The 21,174-nt window shown below is 52.7% G+C and overlaps 1 protein-coding gene across 3 annotated transcripts in view; it reads right to left on the bottom strand.

Annotated features, from left to right (window-relative positions):
• The window catches only part of IQSEC2 (IQ motif and Sec7 domain ArfGEF 2), an 88,435-nt gene extending 68,530 nt beyond the window's left edge, over window positions 1-19,905 (bottom strand). The window contains exon 1 of one of the 3 annotated variants that reach the window (XM_036436163.2): window positions 18,920-19,905. In XM_036436163.2, coding sequence (XP_036292056.1) covers window positions 18,920-19,629 — 710 coding nt within the window. In that variant the 5' untranslated portion in view covers window positions 19,630-19,905. The remainder of the gene's footprint in view (window positions 1-18,919) is intronic. The other 2 variants (XM_036436164.2, XM_036436168.2) reach the window with 2 other exon arrangements.
• Window positions 19,906-21,174: the final 1,269 nt, after the last annotated feature.

The raw sequence follows: 21,174 nt of genomic DNA, 5'->3' as shown, positions 1-21,174 counted from the left end.
AGCGGGACCTATCGCAGGAAGCTAAAAGGAGCTCACGGAGCCCAGCCTAGGGCAAGTCACACTGTCATAGGCTATCCTGGGAAACAGAGGCCCCTACACTGGACCCCATACTTTAGAGGCCCTCCTCCATGAGGTAAAGGGTCTGTGGGGTCAAAGGGAATACGTCCATTAGGATCTTTGGCCCTCTCTCTTCCAGACTGCACTCCAGGTACCCGGGACCCCAGAATTGCCTGTCTATAGTTCTTTAGCTTACTTGTAGGAATTGTATGGTCTTACTATCCAGGCCCATATGCTAGACCTAATGGGTGGCAAGTGGAAGGAGAAATAGATGGGGTTTGGATGTGGCCTAAGGTGTCCATACACATTTCTTTCTTTTAAAAAAAAAATATATTTTATTGATTTTTCACAGAGAAGAAGAGAGAGGGCTAGAGAGCTAGAAACTGATGAGAGACAAACATCGATCAGCTGCCTCCTGCACACCCCCCACCGGGAATGTGTCCACAACCAAGGTACATGCCCTTGACCGGAATCGAACCTGGGACCCTTCAGTACGCAGGCCGGCGCTCTATCCACTGAGCCAAACCAGTTCCGGCTCCATACACAGTTCAAAGTTCCACATGAACCACAGGTGGGAAGAGAAGGGTGAAGAACCAAGGACCTCAACTGTACCTTGCCTGGTACTAAGAAATACAGAGGCAAGGAAGTCCATGGATCCCTCCGAAGCCTCAGGGATTGTAGAAGGGCCTAGTCTTGAGTGGCGGACAGATTTGTGTTCAAATCAATGTATTTGCTGTGCAACTGTGGATGAGTCCATTCCCCTCTCTGAACCTCAGTGTCCCCAACTATAATATAATAATACCAGCTTCACAGAGCTGCTGTGAGGCTTGCTGGGAGCACAATGGTTTAGTGGTTGTGAGTTCAGGCGTTGGGTCAGACAGGCTGGGTTTCAATCCCAGCTCTGCCCCTCCTAACTATGTGCTTTACATCTCTAAGGCACAGTTTGTTCGTCAATATAATAGAAGTAATAAAACCACTAATCCGATAAAGTTGTTGAAAGGATTATGGTTGTAATGAATATGTAATAACATTGGAAAATGCTTAAATGAGAAAAGGCTGCTTAATAATGGTCTGGTGAATACTGACTGTGGTGGAGTTGACTGGGCTTCTGCACTCCCCACCCCCTACCCAGCCTTATTTGTCTCCATAGCACTTACCGCTATTTGACATATTTTGCATCTTCTTGTTTGTTTCTTGTCTGCCCTTGCCCCCTGCATTCACACACTAGAATGTCTGCTCCCCAGGGCAGAGGTTTTGTTGATTTTGTTCACTGTATCCAGTGCCTGGAACAGTGTGAAGATGTTCTTCAGCTCTCTGCCATGTAGACAGGGGCACAAAGGCATTCTTGGCTAAGAGAACAGCTGGGACGTAGGCACGGAAGCATAAAGAAGTCCACTATGATTAGGGAAACCTAGACAGATCAGTACAACTGGAGTGCAAGGTCATGAAGGGAACAGAGTGGCTAGAAAGGTGTGTGTGGGCCAAAACCGGTTTGGCTCAGTGGATAGAGCGTTAGCCTGCGGACTGAAAGGTCCCAGGTTCGATTCCGGTCAAGGGCATGTACCTTGGTTGTGGGCACATCCCCAGTAGGGGGTGTGCAGGAGGCAGCTGATTGATGATTCTCTCTCATTGATGTTTCTATCCCTCTCCCTTCTTCTCTGTAAAAAAAAATCAATAAAATATATATATAAAAAAAAGAAAGGAGGGAAGGAAGGAAGGAAGGAAGGAAGGAAGGAAGGAAGGAAGGAAGGAAGGAAGGAAGGAAGGTGCGTATGGCTGTGGTCTGACCCGAAGGTGCACACAAGAGCTCTTTCCTGGACCATAACTGGTGTGGAGACCTACTCATGGTGGCCAGGAAGTGGAAAAGCACTGGAGGAGAAGCAAAGCTGCTCCCAAGTTCAAGTGCCACCTAAATCACAGCCATGTGGAAGGTGAAAGTAAAAACCTTTCTAAAGGGCCCCTCTGAATCAGGAATTAGACCTAGAAATGACAAGTAGGCAGGAAGTGAAGTCAGGTGGATGACGTAATGGTGACAGGCAAGAAAATCTTATAAAGATTTATTAAAAGGGAAGAGTAACTAGATGAACCACAGGACAAATCAATAAGCTTATTGGATAATGTAACTGCCTTCAGCAACGGATCCACACATCAAGGCCGAGATGGTGGTGGGGATGCAAAATGAAGGCAGCGGTTGTTTCTGCTATTGGTTAGTTTTTTGCTTCCTTTTTCTTTCTTTCTATTCCCCCCCCCCCCCAATTTAAAACCTGTAATTCTTTTTTTTAAAATATATTTTATTGATTTTTTACAGAGAGGAAGGGAGAGAGATAGAGAGCTAAAATGTCGATGAGAGAGAAACATCAACCAGTTGCCTCCTGCACACCCCCTACCGGGGATGTGCCCGCAACCAAGGCACATGCCCTTGACCGGAATCGAACCAGGGACCTTTCAGTCCGCAGACCGACGCTCTACCACTGAGCCAAACCGGTTTTGGCTAAAACCTGTAATTCTTGATTTTCCATATATCAAAAGAAGAAACCAACATCTATGGAAAATCTAATATGTATTAAGCACTTTGTGTCTATAATCTCCTCTTACTTTTGTCAACCAAAATACATAGACATATTCATCTCAATTTTATGGATAAGGATACCATTTTTCTCAGATGTCAATCAGAATATAATGGACTCATGATTATGACTCAAAAGCTTTTTGCTTCTGATTACTCTTCTTGTAGTGCTTGTTACCACAACTCAGAGGCCAAGTTCAGGGATGGAAAGGCTGGTGGTGATGATGATAATGATTGCTTCATATTTCAAAGGGCAGATCTTTCTGGCAGTTTAAAAATTTCTCTTTCAGGAAATAAAGACGCAAGTACCACTTCAAATTTTCCTTTTAAAGACAAGAAAGACAGGCAGAGACTACAGCGAAGAGAGCCTTCAACACCAGGCAAGAGTGTGAACTAGTAATTGCTGGGGAGCCTTTGGGGGGCTCAGTCCAAGGGGTGATAAGGCCAAATGCTGTCTCCTTTAACCCCAACTCCTTTCAATCGCCGAAGCAGGCTTTATTTGGTCCTTGGCATATCCTGCCTTCTAATAACCCAAAAGAATTAAGTGACTATTTATTAAGCACCCACAATGGTCCTAGGCTTGTTTTATGTTCAAAACAGCTGTGCAAGATAGTAATTTTTTAAAAAAAAATGTATTTTTATTGATTTCAGAGAGGAAGGGAGAGGTAGAAACATCAATGATGAGAGAGAATCATGGATCGGCTGCCTCCTGCACCCCCCCCCTCTGGGGATCAAGCCCACATCCCGGGCCTGTGCCCTGATGGAGAATTGAACCGTGACCTCCTGATTCATACATAGGTCGACGCTCAACCACTGAACCACACTGGCAGGGCTGTGCAAGGTAGTTATTCTTCTTCACGCTGTATAACTGTGAAAACTGAGGCTCAGAGTAGCAATGGGATCTACCTAGAGTCACAGAGCTAATATGTTGTGCAGCTGAGATTCAAGTCTGGGTTTCTGTCTGACTCCAAAGCCAATGCTTTTAACAGCACTTCATCTCCCATATAAGCCCGTGAGCTTGGCCTCTTTCCCTCCACTTCCCCCCTCCATATAGTGCAACCCAAGCCCCCCGCCCACCCCTGTACCATGAGCATTCAGGGAGTGTGTCTGGAAGAGATAATCACTCAGGACGGAAGAGGAGAGCAGGAGAAGGACAAGGTGGAGTTAGGCACAGGTACTGCAGCGCAGCGCAGCACAGTGACAGAGAGAGAACGGGAGGATTGAACTGGCTTTCCAGCCGTCCCTTCTTGCCTCCCTCTGCTGGAGGAAGAGGGATGGAGGCTCAGCCATGATGGGAGAGAGTGGGCGGAAGGGGGAGCAGCTAGAGCAGCCTGCTGCTGCAGAAGCCTCAGCGCAGCCTCAAACCCCCCTCCTCTGCACTGGGGGCCCATCTCTGGCCCACCTGCTCCCCATTGCCTGAGGAAGGCGGCTGGGCTGCTCTCCAGGCACCCACCCGCATCCTGCCAAAGCACAGCTCACAGCAGACCCATCACAGCAAGGGCATCCTGAAAGTGAGTGGCTGCGCCAGGGGAGGCAGCTGCGAGGCAGTGGTAAGGCAGGGGTCAGAATGCAGATCTCCAGTCCCTCAGTTGAGGAATATATATTTACTTATTGATATCAGAGAGGAAAGGAGAGGGAGAGAGAGCTAGAAACATCAACGATGAGAGAGAATCATCCATCGGCTGCCTCCTGCTTGCCCCACACTGGGGACCGAGTCTGCAACCCAAGCATGTGCCCTGACTAGGAATCGAACCGTAAGCTCCTGGTTCATGGGTTCATGCTCAACCACTGAGCCACACTGGCTGGGCAGTTGGAAACTCGCTTGACTGCATAGTCTAGACAGCTGAAAAGGAAAAAGGGGTGCTTCAAAGGCTGCCATGGGAATGCTCACAACAGGGCTGGAGCCAGGGGCAACACATGCCAAAATGAGGCCATCCAGAGTTGGGTATTTGGAGGGGGGGGGGGGGTTACTAATCATTTCCATCCTCAATCTGGTTTGAGGAAACCAACTATTCTTAAAAGTAGTTTCCTAGCCAGTTTTGCTCAGTAGTTAGAGCGTTGATCTAAGCACTGAAGAGTTGTGGGTTTGATTTCTGGTCAAGGGCATGTATCTGGGTTTCAGGTTCTGTCATGCAGGAGGCAACCAATCAATGTCTCTTGCACAGCAATGTTTCTCTCTGTGTGTCTCTCCCCGTCCCTTCCATGCTCACTAAAATCAATGGAGAAGCCCTAACCGGTTTGGCTCAGTGGACAGAGTGTTGGCCTGCAGGCTGAAGGGCCCCAGGTTCGATTCCGGGCAAGGGCATGTACCTTGGTTGCAGGCACATCCCCAGTAGGGGGTGTGCAGGAGGCAGCTGATCGATGTTTCTCTCTCATCGTTGTTTCTAACTCTCTATCCTTTTCCCCTCCTCTCTGTAAAAAATCAATAAAATATATTTAAAAATAAAATAAATGGAAAAATATCCTCGGGTGAGGATTAACCACCCCCAAAAAAAAAAGGAGTTTTAGCTTGATTTGGACCTCAAGAGCACACGTTTTTATATCTTCCCTCTTCCCCAGGATCTCTAGCATGAAAGTGAAGGAATAAAGGAATAAAATAAGGTACAAACTCATACCAGTGAAGCAGATGTAAGAGAGAGGGTGATGACAATAGGTGAGAAATTTCCACCAATTTCTGGAAGCAAAAAACAACAGGAAGCGTTCACAGTGGCAGGAGAGCCAGGGACACCCCTCAGAGAGCAGCCAAGGAGGGAGCCAGTCAGGTCACCAGAGGCCCAGAGACGGAGACGGGAGGTCTGAGGGAAGGGCTGAAAATGGGGGTGATCTGAAGGCAAATACATGAAATTTCCCCACCCCATTCCCTACGACCCCCACCTGCCCACAGCAGAGACCTCTGGCACTCACCCTTAGACAAAATATCAGGGCTTCTGGTTAAAGAAATTAAACTATCTGGGATGGATTACAGCACCTAGGCACATGCTGATTCCCACCTCCCCCAAATAAAATGCTTTTGATTCTGTCCTTTGGGGGACACCGATTCTAACAGCCAGCTCCCTGGTGGTTCACCTGAAATAAAGCCGGTGCCCATCCAGCGCGGCTCAGTAGTCGAGCACGGTTTGATTCCTGGTCAGGGCACATGCCCAGGTTGTGGGCTCGATCCCTAGTAGGGGGTGTGCAGGAGGCAGCAGATCTATGATTCTCTCTCGTCATTGATGTTTCTCTCCCTCTCCCTTCCTCTCTGAAGTCAATAAACAATATATTTCTAAAATGAAGCCAGTGGGTGAACTCACCAGCCTTGGATAGACAGACATCTCGTTCAGACTTTTTTAATTTTATTAATAAATATATATATTTTATTGATTTTTTCCAGAGAGGAAGGGAGAGAGATAGAGAGTTAGAAACGTCAATGAGAGAGAAACATCAACCAGCTGCCTCTTGCACACCCCTTACTGGGGATGTGCCCGCAACCAATGTACATGCCCTTGACCGGAATCGAACCTGGGACCTTTCAGTCCGCAGACTGACGCTCTACCACTGAGCCAAACCGGCTTCGGCTTGTTCAGACTTTCTATGAACTCATTCATAAACTATCAAATGGAAAAGATGAGAGACAAGATGAGTGGCCTGGAGGATCCATCCAGAAGTTCCACATCCAACGAGCAGGCATTCCAGAAAGAGAAAGCAAAAACGAGGGGGAGGAAACTATTCAAGAAATTATGTAAGAAAAAATAGTGCATCAAATGGCAAGGGCTCGCTGAGTACCAGGTGGGGTGAATGACAAACAGACCTTGAGCTGAGTGCTGGTTATATAAGGCATGTTTGGCTTGTAAAAACGGACCCAACTATTCACTTGTGATGTGAGCGCTTTCCTAGATGCATATTTCACTCTGAAGTTACCAAAAAGCCCTCTCCTAAAAATCTCCAAGTCAAATGTCACCAGAAGATGTGTTATGATTATCTTATGGATTTAAGAACTCCACACAACAGTAAGCAACCAAGCAAATAGATAACAAGGAAGGAAAGGAAGGGAGGTTGGTAGGAGGGAGGCAGAAAGAAGGTTCTGGTCCAAATGGGGGGAGGGGGATAGAAAAAGCGGCATGATTGTGAGCAATTCATAGAGCATAAAAAAGGAAAATTCATTTGCTCTTGAAGCGAGAAACATTTTCCCGGGAGGACAGAGGTGTGACAGGGATCTGTGGGAAGTGATGGGCAATTACAGTACACTATTTGGTCCTGCAATGAGTACTATTGTCATAGCCATCATCACATAAACACAGTGTGTGTCGGTGGTCAGCTTTTAAAGCCAATTTGTCTAGATAAAGCACTGGAAACCTAATTATTGTTACAGCACGGAATGAAAATGTAACCAGCCTCACCGGATGCAAAACTACTGAACAGAGGCCTGGCTGGTTTTGCTAAGTGGTTAGAGCGTCAGCTAGGTCAAACCTGAAGGGTGGCAGGTTCGATTCCGGTCAAGGGCATGTACCTCGGTTGCAGGCTTGATCCCCGGCCCTGATCGGGGCCTACGCATGAGTCAACCAATCGATGTGTTTCTCTCACAATGATATTTCTTTCTCTGTCTCTGTCTCTCCCCCTCCCTTCCACTCTATCTAAAAATCAATGGGGGAAAAATAATACCCTCGGGTGAGGATTAACACAACACAATGACTGAACACAGAAAAGTGGGAGGAAAAGGGCAGAGAAGAGATGGAAGGAAGGATGGGGCTGTGATTTAATTTTGTTTATTTATTTACTTTTAAAATGATTTTTTTTTTAAATTTCAGAGAGGATGGAAGAGGGAGAGATAGAAACATCAATGATGAGAGGGAATCATTGATCAGCTGCCTCGTGCACGGCCCCCACTAGGGCTTGAGCCCACAACCCAGGCATGTGTCTTTGACTGGAATTGAACCTGCGACCCTTCACGCCACAGGCTGATGCTCTATCCACTGAGCCAAACTGGCCAGGGCTATTTATTTTTTAAAAATACATATTTTAAAAATATATTTTTATTGATTCCAGAGAGGAAGGGAGAGGGAAAAGAGATAGAAACATCAATGATATAAGAAAATCATTAATTGTCTGCCTCCTGCATGCCCCACACTGGGAATTGAGCCCAAAATCGGGGCACATGCTCTGACTGGGAATTGAACGGTGACTTCCTGGTTCCTGGGTGGATGCTCAACCACTGAGCCACACGGGCCGGGCTAATTTAAAAAACGAGTCCCTCCTCTTTCTTTGGACCTCGGTCTTTCACATGGTACATATTTAAGTGGGAGGTGACATGAGAACCTGTTCTCCAATCCATGCTTCTTTTTAAAATATATATTTTATTGATATTTTACAGAGAGGAAGGGATAGGGATAGGCTTAGAAACATCGATGAGAGAGAAACATCAATCAGGCATGCCCCCCACCAGGGATGTGCCCGCAACCAAGGTACACGCCCTTGACCAGAATCGAACCAGGGACCCTTCAGCCCGCAGGCCGACGCTCTATCCACTGAGCCACACCAGTTAGGGCTCCATGCTTCTTTTCAGAGCAGTAGCAAGGCAGGTGAGTGAAGGACTGAGTCCTCCCTAACTAACCCTTCAACTCCTCACAGGACCACAGTCATCCACGCAGATGCAGCCTCTCAGCTGCCCCAGCCTGCCCCACCCTCTGGTCCTCTTCCAGCGCTCCCACGGCCAGTCCATTCATTCGCTGTTTACACCCGTTCGTTATTTATACCCGCCTGAGTCACAAAGGATTTGAGGTGGCTTACTCCAATAACACAGATAAGAAAAGGATAGAAATTGAACTAGAAAATAAGAACCTACAAAAGGAGATCAACAAAGACACTCGAATTGTTCTTCAAATTAACCAGCAGCTGATGCAGAAAGCAAGATACAGTGGGCCGTGACAGTCTCATATTAGGAAGGAGGAAATAGACCAGTTTTCAGGAGAAGCAAATCTTTGCTGAGCACTGAATTCAATTCGGTGTCCATGGGAGATTTCATGAAGGAGAAGGAAATGAATGTTTTGTTTTGTTTTGTTTCAACTCTGTCTAATTTTAATGACATGCTATTTAAATATTTGGATGAGTTATGTCCTATAAAAAAATGAAGAATCCGCCCTGGCCGGATAGCTCAGTTGGTTGGGGCATCCTCCCATACATCAAAAGTTGTGGGTTCAAGCCCTGGTCAGGGCACATACCTAGGTTTCGGGTTCAATCCTTGGTTGGGGTGTGTACGGGAGGACATGGATCAATTATTCTCTCTCACATTGATGTTTCTCTCTCTCTGTGTCCCCCTTCCTTTCTCTTTAAAATCAATAAAGATATAACCTCAGGTGAGGATTAAAAAAACAAAACTGAAGAATCCCTGGCAATATCATGATTACGAAATGATGTATAAGAGCATACGCACCGAAACTGGTTTGGCTCAGTGGATAGAGCATCAGCCTGCAGACTGAAGGGCCCCAGGTTCGATTCCGGTCAAGGGCATGTACCTTGGTTGTGGGCACATCCCCAGTAGGGGGTGTGCAGGAGGCAGCTGATCGATGATTCTCTCTCATTGATGTCTAACTCTCCCTCTCTTCCTCTCTGTAAAAAATCAATAAAAATATATATATTTTAAAGAGAGCATACGCTTTGGCACAATCAAGGATTATTTCACTGGTTTTCTTCCCCCAGAAACAATTCTTGATTGAGCATCTGTACCAGGCAGCGCCCTTCCATGATTTTAGGTAATCCTGAGAATTGGGCATTGTTGTCCCATTTTACAAATGAGGAAACCAAGGCTCAGAGAAGGCAAAATGGCCTCGCTGAGGTCATCCAGCGGATCTGGGCAGAGCCTAGATTCTAACTTAGGTCTGTCTGTCTCCAAAGCTCATTCTGCACAGATCATCCCACGGGCCTCAAGCAGGATGACAGGCCTGGCTGTCGGGCCAGAAACTGCTTGTGAGCGGCCTCCATGACATTTAGGTGAGGCCCTTTCTGCGAGAGCAGCAGAAAGAAGGCCAGGCCTGAGCTGAAGAGATCAGACCATGGTTTCCTCACGAATCTAGCAGATCTGCTGTCTGAGGGCTGAACCAGACCAGAGAGCTTTGTCTGCTGTGGAGGCAAGAGAGCCTTTATTTCGGTGATGCCTCCTCTTCATCACTTCCTCCCCCACAGTCACCCAGCCTCCTTGAGCCCCGGATGTCTCCTCTGCACAACACAAAGATAATGACTCCCGCAACCCCCGTACGATTGCAAGGCATAAAGGAGTCCGTTTAAGGAACGAGGCTTTGATCACCGGCATTCATGTGAGAGTGGCTTTTCTAATCAGAGCTCCTCTCCCCACATGTCGAGAGGCCCTTTACAAGCCTGTTCTCTCTCCGGGCCTCGGTCTTCTCTAGAAACTGAACAGTCTAGACTGGATGGTTTCTAAGGGCCCTTCCAGCTCCAAGTTTCTTGACTCTTATGCTGGTATGATTTATTTTTATTTTTAAAAATGTATTGATTTCACAGAAGAAGGGAGAGGGATAGAGAGATAGAAACATCAATGATGAGCTCTCGCTGGTTTGGCTCGGTGGATAGACCATCAGCCTGTGGACTGAAGGGTCCCAGGTTCGATTCCAGTCAAGGGCATGTACCTTGGTTGCGGGCACATCCCCAGTGGGGGGTGTGCAGGAGGCAGATGATCGATGTTTCTCTCTCATCCATGTTTCTAACTCTATTCCTCTCTGTAAAAAAATCAATAGAAAATATTTTAAAAAGAAGAAAAAGAAACATCAATGATGAGAGAGAATGATTGACCAGCTGCTTCCTGCACACCCCCCACTGGGGACCAAGCCCACAACCTGGGCATGTGCCCTCACCGGGAATGGAACTGTGATTTGGTTCATAGTTCAGCGCTCAACCGCTGAGCCACACCAACCGGGCTTATGCTGGTGTTATTAAAACCCTTCTGGTCATGCACAGCTGCTGCTCCTCTGAGCTCCCGCTGTATTCCCCTCTGTCACAGCACTTGTCATAGTGCTGGCACTACCTTTTCCCCCCAACAGATGACCTCTACTCTCACTGCCCAAGCTCTGACCTTGTCATCTCTCACCTAGACTGTCACACGAGCCTCCTCACTGGATGCCTCCACACTATCTTCCAAACAGCCCTCTAGTGGGATGTCTCCAAAACACGCTCTCAACAGGTCACCCCATACTCTACAATGCACACCTCTTCCCTCGGCTTAAAACCCTACATTGGTTCTCAGTTTTCAATATAAAACTCCTGACACTGCTACTCAAGTGTCTCCATGATCTGGGCTGGCCAATTCTTCTGACTCTTCTCCAGATGCTCCCTGCCTCCCTGTTTGTGCTCCAGTTTGTACGAAGTTGATAAAACTACTTTTCCCACCATGACTAGTTGGCTAAGTGGTTGGAGCACCAGCCCGTGGACCAAAGGGTTGTGGGTTTGATTCCCAGTCAAGGACATGTACCTCAAGTGCAGGTTTCATCCCAGGTCCCGGTTGGGGTGCGTGTGGGAGGCAACCAGTTGATGTGTCTGTGTCTCTCTCACATCGATGTTTCTCTCTCTCTCTCCCCACCTCCTCTATCCCTTCCAACTCTCTCTCAAAAAGATCAACGGAAAAAATATCATCGGGTAAGGATTTTTTTTAAAAAGGACCCATCCCCTCTTATACCCTGCTGCTTCACCTAGGTAACTCCTACTCATCCTCTGAGCCTCGGTACAGACATCACCTCCTCTGGGAAGCCCTCCCTGACAGTCAGGATAGATGTTCCTCCTTTGGGTACCCATGCCCTCTAGCTCCCCTATGGCACAGCACACAGAGCACCCCATTTCAATCATCTGTTTCCATGGCTACCCTCTCCATCCGACTGTGAGCCCCTGAAGCCAGGAACTCCATAATGTTCACCACAGAACTCCCCGCCTGCGGTAGCATAAGGGTGTGCCACATAGTAGGCATACCAACCTCACCGGACTGCCCTCTCAGAAATGTGGTTCCTTCCCACGTGACTTCTCCCGCCTGCCCTTCCATTGCACAATTTTGCAAAGTTATTATTAGTAATAAAAGTGCCCTAACCGGTTTGACTCAGTGGATAGAGCGTCGGCCTGCGGACTGAAAGGTCCCAGGTTCGATTTCAGTCAAGGGCATGTACCTTGGTGGCGGGCACATCTCCAGTGGGAGGTGTGTTGGAGGCAGATGATCAACATTTCTCTCTCAATGATGTTTCTAATTCTCTATCCCTCTCTCTTCCTCTCTGAAAAAAAAATCAATAAAATGTATTTTAAAATAATAATAATAATAATAATAATAATAATGCCTAGACCTCCCTTTTGCAAACACATAGCATGTGTTTGCATAGAGTAAACACACACTATGTGCCGAACACTTCATAAACGTCATCCTATTTAATTCTCACAGCAAACGCCATAAGATGGGTTATTTATGAATTGGCTCGCTTATCAGATGTGTATAGTTGTTTGAGATGCCTTTCAGTTTTATAAGGAATTTGGGGGCAGAGAGAAATTAGATTCTTTTTATTACTGATACAAGGACAACAATTCTAATGTGGTCATACAGAGAAAAATACTGGTTGCATTCAAGTGAACTCAGTTTGCTGCGTTCTGGAATCCTGTAGGAAATCACAAAGGCCCCGAGATGCAATGTTATCTTTGAGGGGGGAAAAAAAGCAGAAAAATCACATAGCTACAAATAAGTGCATCTGAAATGGCACAAAACTGGTGGTAAGTGTGATAAATTTCCTCCTAAAATGTCAGAGGAATCACCCTGTCAGCGGCGTACCTCCGGCTTGTCATCTTTGTTTTGAAAAGGCAGTAATGCGACGTCGATCTTGGCTAGGTTGTTTTGATTGCTACGCTCCACCTCTAGGGGGCAGGGCAGCCTCACATATTATTTCCCATCCGTGTTCCTCAGCTTTTCTCTCCTGATCAGGAGCTTGATGGGTGTGCTAGACAGCCAGGACATTTTTGGATACATTTTTTTTTTGTAGGGGGCGACATTCATCTCACATGTCAAAAACACAGTTTTATCCCCCTTTCCTACTTGAGCAAACAGAGGCCCTGAAAGGGATTTGAAGCGCCTAGAGTCATACAGAGTCCTCCTTCCCAGCACCGCACTCGATCCGAATGCTAAGTTGCCAGACAGTTTCAGGCCCTAAGTGCGTGAGAGTGGGCTTTTCACGTGGGTGCTTGGACAGAGACCTAACCTCCCTTTTGCCAATTCCCACCAACCCACTTGCCATCCTTCTAAGGCCACTGTGAAGTGAGAGTGACCAGCAAAGGATCCTATCTCAAAAGGGGTATCTCTAAAGAGGAAATAAGTCATTTCCTCATCATGTCTTCCCTGGGACCAGTGTTTATTCTTCTTCCTGGAAATATAGCAGGATTGAGCCAGAAGGGCAGAGTCTTATTCTGACTCCGAGACACTGTGCCTGGCCCGGGGTCGGAGCCCAGTAAAAATGTCATGGAGGACGGCACAGGGGTCCCATGGAGCTCCTCTGGTCCCTTCAGAGCAGAATACCTTGGATTGGCGGTCAAGACTGCATGACATGACCATAGCATGTGTTGAAGATGTGCTCAAATGTCTCCAAAGTCCTGTCTGATTCTGTTACCCTGACATCCTACGAACTGGGAGACTGGTGATTATCAGGGGGACAGAGATCAGATCAGCTTCAGGGAGCGCGAGGAAAAAGCCACCCAGAAGCCAGAGAATTCTGAAGCTGAGTCATCTTTTTCTATAGAGGTCCTGGAGTGAGGAAAAGCAGAGGCACCTGTGGCCATTAGCGCACCAAGACTTCACCTGCCATTCATCTGTCTACTCAGCATTTATCGAGCAGCTACTACCGTGTTTCCCCGAAAATAAGACATCCTCCAAAAATTAGACCTAGTGCATGGAAAAATAAGACATCCCCCGAAAATAAGATCTAGCACATCTTTGGGAACAAAAATTAATATAAGACACTGTCTTATTTTCGGGGAAACAGGGTATGTGCTGTGCTAGGTGTTCCCAAGCCTCTAGCTCCTTCACTCATGCCCAGAGCACCTCACTTAGATACAACATGCACTCAATACAAGTCAGTTAAATCACAATCTGCAGGGACCGCGTAGTAGAGAGGACACAACATGTAAACAGATAACCATCAAGGTGTAAATAGGACAAAGTGCTCATTCCAGGGGTCACGGATAGACCAAACACCAGGAGGGACCAGCGAACAAACATGGGAGAGATGACAGCAGAACGGAGCCTGGGAGCTGGCTGGAACAGCCCAGGAGAAGGGGACGGCATGGGCAAAGACCCAGGGGCCGAAGGTTGGCTGAGGGGCTGCTCACAGAGGGGCACACGGGCCAGTCTGGCTGGAGCGCGGTCTGTGTGGAGGGCACTGCAAAGAGAGGAGAGAGAGCTGCAGGCACATCCAAAGAGGACCGTGTGCGGCCAGCAGGAGAGTTTGAACATTCCCCTGCGGGCAGAAGAGAAAGTGAAACCGTCGGAGCCCTGCGGAAAGGCTGGCCTGGCTGCACTTCAGCAGAGGCTTGGTGAAGCAAGAGCAGGAGGGGTATCTGTGAGGAGACTATCCAGGAGAGGGGGCCTGACGGGGCAGTGGTCCCACGAGCTCTGCGGGGGGAAGCCCCGAGCCTCAGCCAGTGTGATGGCTTCACACCCCGCCTGCCTGCGGGAGGCAGAGGCGAACCACAGGCTCAGGAGTCAGACGGTTGTGGGCTTCACGCAGTTGTGTAACCTCCATACAGGCATGTAACCACACCTCTCTGATCCTTGAGACCTTGTCTCAAAAATGAGGGTCCTGCTCATACCCACCCGGCAGGGACTCGCTCTGTGCAAATGAGAGAAGAGGCAGTGCTGCCTGATGGGTAAGAACACTGTCACCCGACCACCGAGGCTCCTTCTAGTTCCTTCTCAGTTCTTTCCCTTCCTCACTGAGTGACCCCGGGTAGGTTCTCCGACTTTTGGGGGCCTCGCTTTCCTCACCTGTAAAATGGATTGAATAACCATATCCACCTCAAAGGATTCGGTCGAAGACCGAATGGATTCACACGTGCAAAAAGGGCGGAGAACAAATAGTTCCTGGCACACACAGTGCATGCAGGAAGGAGATGATAACTATCATTACATAAAGCCACATAGGGTGCTACTGGCATGCAGGAGGCTGAGGCTCACTCAGCACACGCATGGCGCCTTCTCTGTGCTACGGGCCTTTACTCAGCTCCCAGCAAGCCACGGCAGGCAGCGGTGGGACAGGTCAAAGGGCAGCAGAGGGCAAGCTTACATCCGGTCTTCTTCCCACCCCTCTCAGGAGATGCCCACTCTCTTCAAAGCTCCCCCCACCCTGCACTCCTCACCATCCTCGCTATGCATATTGGTTCTGGGCACCACTGTGATGGGGGGGTCTGCCCGGAGCCCTGTCTGTCTGTCTGTCTGGGGGCTCCGAAGCGCAGAGATCCCCGTGTTGGCTCAGCCCGGGGGCCCCTCCTGCTGCGTGCACGCAGCTAAGAAATGTTTGTGGATGACAACAACCCCATTCTTGTCCCAGATCTAGACAGAGAAGGAAGATTCCTCTAATTCTCATTCAGCTTGACAATATCATTTCCTCCCACACGCGTATAATGCTCTCAACACAGTAGGGGGAAGCTAAATGGTTTTCCCTCCTGAGAGAAAGGAAAGACCCCCCCTGGGAGAAGCACCGGAGACCCCGCAGGAGAGAGGCTTCCCCAGGGCCTCTCCCAGGCCTCGCTCCTGCCCTCCCAGTGCCCCCGGCCCCTGTGGGCGGCACGGGGGGCACACTGACACCCCAGGGCCTGTGGGAGACAGCTGCGCGGTACACCAGATGTTGCTCTGGCTGTCGAGAGCACCAGGCCAGCCGGCTGGCTGCTGTCCCCAGCGTGGGCCAGCTTGTGGGTGGGCAGGGGGTGGGGGCGGAGAATGGAGAGTTCCCCCACCCCAGCCTCAGCCCACCCCCGCCTACAGCACAGCCTGAGCCGGGCCCGTGCACACAGCATAGGGAGCACAGCTGGCTTAGACTGGGGCAGCTCAACAGTGGCCCCCTGCCCAGCGCGTCTGTAAATCATCCAGGTGCCTGACCCGCAAGAGGGAGCCAGGTCAAGATCAACAAAGAAAGCAGGGGGCTCCTCTAGTCATGGGGGGGGGGGCATGCGAGGGGACAATTTCAAGGAAAACGATCTGAACACTGGTAGCGCCCCAGCAGCTCCTACAAGACAGACAGACAATCAAAGCCCTCCCGTAGGAGGGCCGGCGACCAGAAGGAGGTCGCGTCTCACGTCGCTCCCTGCTGGACTAGAAAGGCCACACCAAGAGCACAGCAGAAGGCATCCTGGCATCCGGGAACTTGTCCAGGAGAGACAGTGCAGGAGGATGTGGGAATCCTGGGGGGATGACATGGCTGGGGGTGGACCTGACAGCTGCTGTCAACTGCAGGCGAGGGAAAGTTCACGGGCTTGGGATAGTGTGACTTCTGCTGTGTCACTTCACTTCTCTGAGCCCCCAGCCGCTTCAGCTATGAAATGCGCACTGTCACACAGACACACAGGGTGGCTGGGAGGACTCAGTAAGTCCCTCGGCAGAAGGGGGGGCTCCACAAGCGGGAGCTGGGCCCGGGCCCCTCTCCCCTCTTCCTCCACCAGGGGGAGCCCGGGGACCAGGAGCGCCCAGCCTGTACCAGCATCTACCTATCCTCCCCCAATGCTGCAGCCTCTGCTGCTAAACTCCCACCCTGCCTGCCCCAGCTCCCAGCGGCAGCCTCCTCACCCACTCCGCAAGCCCAGCGCAGGCCTGGCAGGGGACTCACTGGCGGCAGCTGTGGCGGCGGCATTGGCTATGGCATCAACAGGCCCTCCAGGCACCTGGCCGGGAGGCAGAGTGGGAAGGAAGGAGGCGCAGCCGTCTTCCCTCTCCTGTCAACTCCCTCCCTCATCCCACTCAAACCCTCCAGATACCTAAGGGACTCCTGGCCCCTCCCAGCTCCTGGCCCAGCCACGTCCCGAGGCCACGAGATCCCTGTGGTTTGGAGGGGAAAAATAACAGGCGCCGAAGACAGGTGGACCTGGGTTCTAGTCCCAGCTTCATACGGAACCAGCAGCATCACCCTGAGCAAGGACTCTTCAGCTGGGAGCCTCAGTTTCCCCACCTCTAAAATGGAGCCAGTAATGCTCACCGCCTGATGTGAGGAGCAGAAGAGGAGCTGATGGGGGGGGCGGGCAGTGTTTCATATGTGGTTAGGGGACATGCAAAGAGCTAGCCAACCCCCTTTCTGGATCCAGTAGGAAACGGGAAGCCAGGAAAACCAAGGGGAACTGGGAGGGATCAAGAGGTTGGCTGGCGTGGCCAGCAGAAGCGCCGAGCTCCAGAGCAAACGGGCTGCCAGCCAGCCAGGAGCTTCAGACCTGCGTCTGCAGGATGGACACTCTGAGCATCAGAGGACTCTGGCACCGGAGGAGGCTCGGGTCTATTCGTTGGGCTGCACACCTGATTCAGGAATTGTGCTTTCTCCAGCTCCCCTTGCCCCCCAACCCCCCCTCGCCCCTCTAGAGGCAGCCTACTGCATCACCAGACAGCCAGGTTGGGACGTTCTTGCTGATTTATTCCAATGCTCCTGTCTCTGCTCCCTGGAGCCACACAGAACGCGGCTGGCCCCTCTGCCACGGGCCTGGTCACTCTAGAAAAGTCCACAGCCAGGCCTGAGGGGCAAGCACAGTGCCTGCCCAGTGTACCCCTGCAGTCACCCTCCCGTGCCCTGCCCTGAGCCCAAGACCGTGCTTGGTGGATCTAGACCCTTCCCACACGCATGCACCCAGTCCTCCGGGAATGGCCTCCTAGCAGCCCTGCCCGGGCAGGAGAGCCCCTCGCCCCTTGCCCCTCGCCCCTCGCCCCCACTTCTCTGGGACAGTTCACACCATCGCTGAGCCGAGGGTGCACTGCAGCGAAGCCCAGTCGCTGCAGCTGCTGCTCCTGGGGCCCAGCCATCTCAACCCAGCACCCCAGTCTGCTGCCTCACCACGGGGGAGTTGCAGAGAGCTGTCTCCCAGCAGATTTCCTGAGGCAGAAGGCTTCCCCACCCCCAGCCCAGCCTCCGAGAGACACTCCGCTGGTTGTGGCACATGGTAGGACCAGCTGAGCGGGGAGAGGAGGGGGAAGGCTGTCCATTCGCCGGAGGACTTCAGACTTGCTCTGTAGTGGGGCTGCATTAGTCATGGAACCCTCCGCTGGAAGCTGGAGTGGCCCTTAAAGAGCATTCAAGGCAGACCTCGCCTTTGAAAAAGACAGAAAGGAACCGAGGGGCAGAGGGAGGAAGGCACTCAGTCAAGGTCACAAAGCCAGTCAGCAGCAGGGCTGGAGGGGGAACCAGGTCTCCGAGCTCCCAGCTCCGTGCTCTTTCCCATGAGCGGAGGAGAAGGCAGGGAGCCTGGAGGGCAGCCCTGGGAGCCCTCGTGCCCTTGACTCTCAGCCTGACCGGCTTCCCGTGGCGTCTGCATGGAAGAAGGAGGCCCGGTCCGTGTCCCACCAACCCACCAGACCACACCAAGGCGTCCCGGATAGGCACACACGCAGCCCCCGGCACAGGAGCTGGCACCGATCCAGCAGGAGAGAAGCTCTGTGGACTGTCTTCCCTGGGTGGTGGAGAGGGGGTGGTCTCGGAGGCACTAGCCCAAGGCCGGGCCTCCATCTTTGCTGCCCCGGCCAGGCTGTGCGGCAGGTCCCCCCCGCACGGCCGCCTGGGCCTCCAGCAGCCATTCTGCTCCCACCTGCCTCCCGGGAAAGGATGGGGCCGGGCCGCCGGAGGAGTGGGAGCAGGCCTGCACGCAGGACCTGCACGGGAGACCCCCACAGGCAACACAACAACATGGGCAGGAAATAGAAGAAGGAAAAAAAGAAAAAAGAAAAAAGGAGGGGGGTTTTCTCTTCCTCGGGGCTCTGAGTTGGCACCTTCCCAGACAATAAACACGTCCGAGAGAAATAAATAAATAAGTGGCGAGCCATCCTCTCGCAGGGACCGGGCGGGGAGTGGGGAAGTGGAGGGGTGCTGGCTGCCGGGCTCCCGCGGGGCTCCGGTTCTGAGCATCAGGAGCCGCCGGCGCTCCTGGGGCCACGCCGGTGGCTAGACCAGGGGCGTCTGCGGCGGGAGGGGGGGGGGGGGGACCCGGCTTCTCCTAACAGGTTGGGACCGGGGAGGAGGGCATCGGGCCGGGTTCTCCCGGTACCGGCTGGCCAAGTTGGGAGAGGGAACGGGAGGGGGAGAGCCGAGGGCACCAACGCGCGTTCCTTACTTTCTCTGGAGGGTCGTGGCCGGGCTGGTGCTGGTGCTGGTGCTGTGGCCGCCGCCGGTGCCGGGACTGGAGCTCCGGGATGCGCCACGGCTCAGCTGGCCCCGCTCCCGAGGGGGCCGGGGCCCCACGCCCACCGCCGCCGCCGAGTAGCCGCCTTCCTTGTCGCGGCCCGGGTGCGCCGGCCCCGCATCCCGCCCGCCCCGCTCGCGCCCCAGGGCCGGGTTGTCGTGGTGCAGGTGGCACTGGGCCACGTCGCGCTCCCGGGCCGAGTAGCCACCGGTGTCCTGGAGCGGGTAGGAGGCGTCCCGCTCCTTGTCCCGGTACACCGCCTCCCGGTTCTGGTAGGCGCCTTCGCGGTTCGCGTAGCCCACGTCCCGGGCCGCCTGGTGGAACTGGCTCTCGCGCAGCTCGCGGTGGTGGAACTGGGTCTCCCGCAGGTTCTGGTACTGGCTCTCGCGGCCCGGGCTGTCCCGCGCGCCGTGCGGGTCCCGGTGCAGCTCCCCGCGGTGCAGCTGGCTCTCCTCCCGCAGGTCGCGGTTCTCCTGGGTGAGCTGGTCCAGCTGGCCCTCCAGCTCCTCGATGCGCCGTCTCTGCGTCTCCAGCAGCTGCTGCTGGCTCTCGATGATGTTGTTCAGCTCCAGCAGGTACTCCACCGCCCGGTTGGGGCTCTCCGAGCCCGGGCCGCCCGGGGGCCCCGACCCCGCCTCCATCCTAGCGGCCCAGGGGCAGGGGAAGGGGCAGGAGAGCCCAGTCCCTGCTCGCTCGCGGCGCCACCCTCCCCCGGGCCCAGCCGGGGGAGGGGGCCGGCGGGACGCGAGGGCGCGCACCGGGCTCGAGGGCCCGGGGGCCCGGGGGGGCCCGGGAGACAGCGCTGGGTGGTCCGACGGCACGGGGAGCGGGAGCTGAGGCTGCCGCCACCGCCACCGCCACGGCTCGGGAGGACGCGGCCCACGGCGCTCCGCCCGCTGCGGAGTCACTGCGCAGCGCGGCCGCGCGGGACCGCCCCGGCCGCCGGCCCGCCCCCCGCCCCTGCCCCCACTCTCCCGCCCGGCCCGCCCCCGCGCGCCCCACCTGCCACCGCCCGCCGCGTCCGAAGCCGGACCCGCCCCGGGCGCCCCGGCCAGCCCCATCGCGGGCCGCCGGAAATCGCTCCCTTCCACCGTCCGCGGGCCGGTGTCCTCACCCAAAGCAGTCCGAGGAAGCCCTCCCTCCCAGTCCCTTCCGATGCAGCCCGGCCCGCCAGGCCCCAGAGCCTCATCCCAAGAAGCGCCATCCCAGGCGTCCCACGGAGTCCCCATCCCCTCGGGATCTTCCAATCCCAAGTGTCAGATGCCCTCCAGCTGAGCTAGTCCTCCAACCCGAGGCAGCGCCAGGATCTCCATCTTAACCAGCCATCGCAGTTAGGATCCAAGCTCCGTGTGTGCCTTCAGCCCTCGTTTTCTGCTCTTTGGGAATGCTCTCTTCTGAGCAGCCCATCGCATCTAGGCAGGGAAACCGTGCCCATCTCTCAAGACTCAAGTGCCACCTTCCTGAGCGATTCCCCAAGCCACGGTGCTCACTCTCTCCCCTCCTGACCTCCCACTGCACTTGGTCCACGCTTTCCTCTTGGCATCTGTGTGCCAAGTGGAACTCTGCTTTGGAGTGCATTCGTCTGTGTTCTTGTTTTCAGACCTCTGCCAGCCTGAACGCCTCAAAGCCAGAAACACGTCTTCATTCATCTTGGTGAGCACGTTGGGGCAGAGGAGAAAGCATGAGTTTCACAGGCAGGCAAAACTGGATTGAAATTCCATCGTCTCCTCTCTGAACTTTCATTTCCCTATCCATAACACCTGCCTCCCCGGGGGTGGTCTTGGGAGAAGGCACGCAAAAACATTTGGCACTGAAAAGACAGCCCACGGGATGGGAGAAAGTCTGTGTGAGTGATGGAGCTGAGAAGGGCTCTGTGTCCAGATTATGTAAAGAACTCTTACATGCCAACAACAACAAAACAACCCATTTTCTTTAAATGGACAAAGGATTTGAATACACGTTTCTCCGAAGACGTTGTACACATGACCGGGAAGCAGATGGAAAGATGCCTCTCGCCATAAGCCGTCAGGGAACTGCAGCTCAGCACCGCAAGGAGCTTTCCCTGCTGCCCACCAGGTGTCTGTCTGGGTTCCTGTCGTAACTGAAAGGGAAACTTTCACCATGTCCCGAGCCCTGGCTGTTCTGCAGAGGAAGGAAGAGGTTGTCCTTACCTTCCTTGCAGCAGG

The sequence above is a fragment of the Pipistrellus kuhlii genome, unplaced genomic scaffold (assembly GCF_014108245.1).
Source record: "Pipistrellus kuhlii isolate mPipKuh1 unplaced genomic scaffold, mPipKuh1.p scaffold_m20_p_130, whole genome shotgun sequence".
NCBI classification, from domain to species: Eukaryota; Metazoa; Chordata; class Mammalia; order Chiroptera; family Vespertilionidae; genus Pipistrellus; species Pipistrellus kuhlii.
The sequence above is the reverse complement of the archived record's forward strand: the minus strand, read 5'-3'. Positions and strand labels throughout refer to the sequence as shown.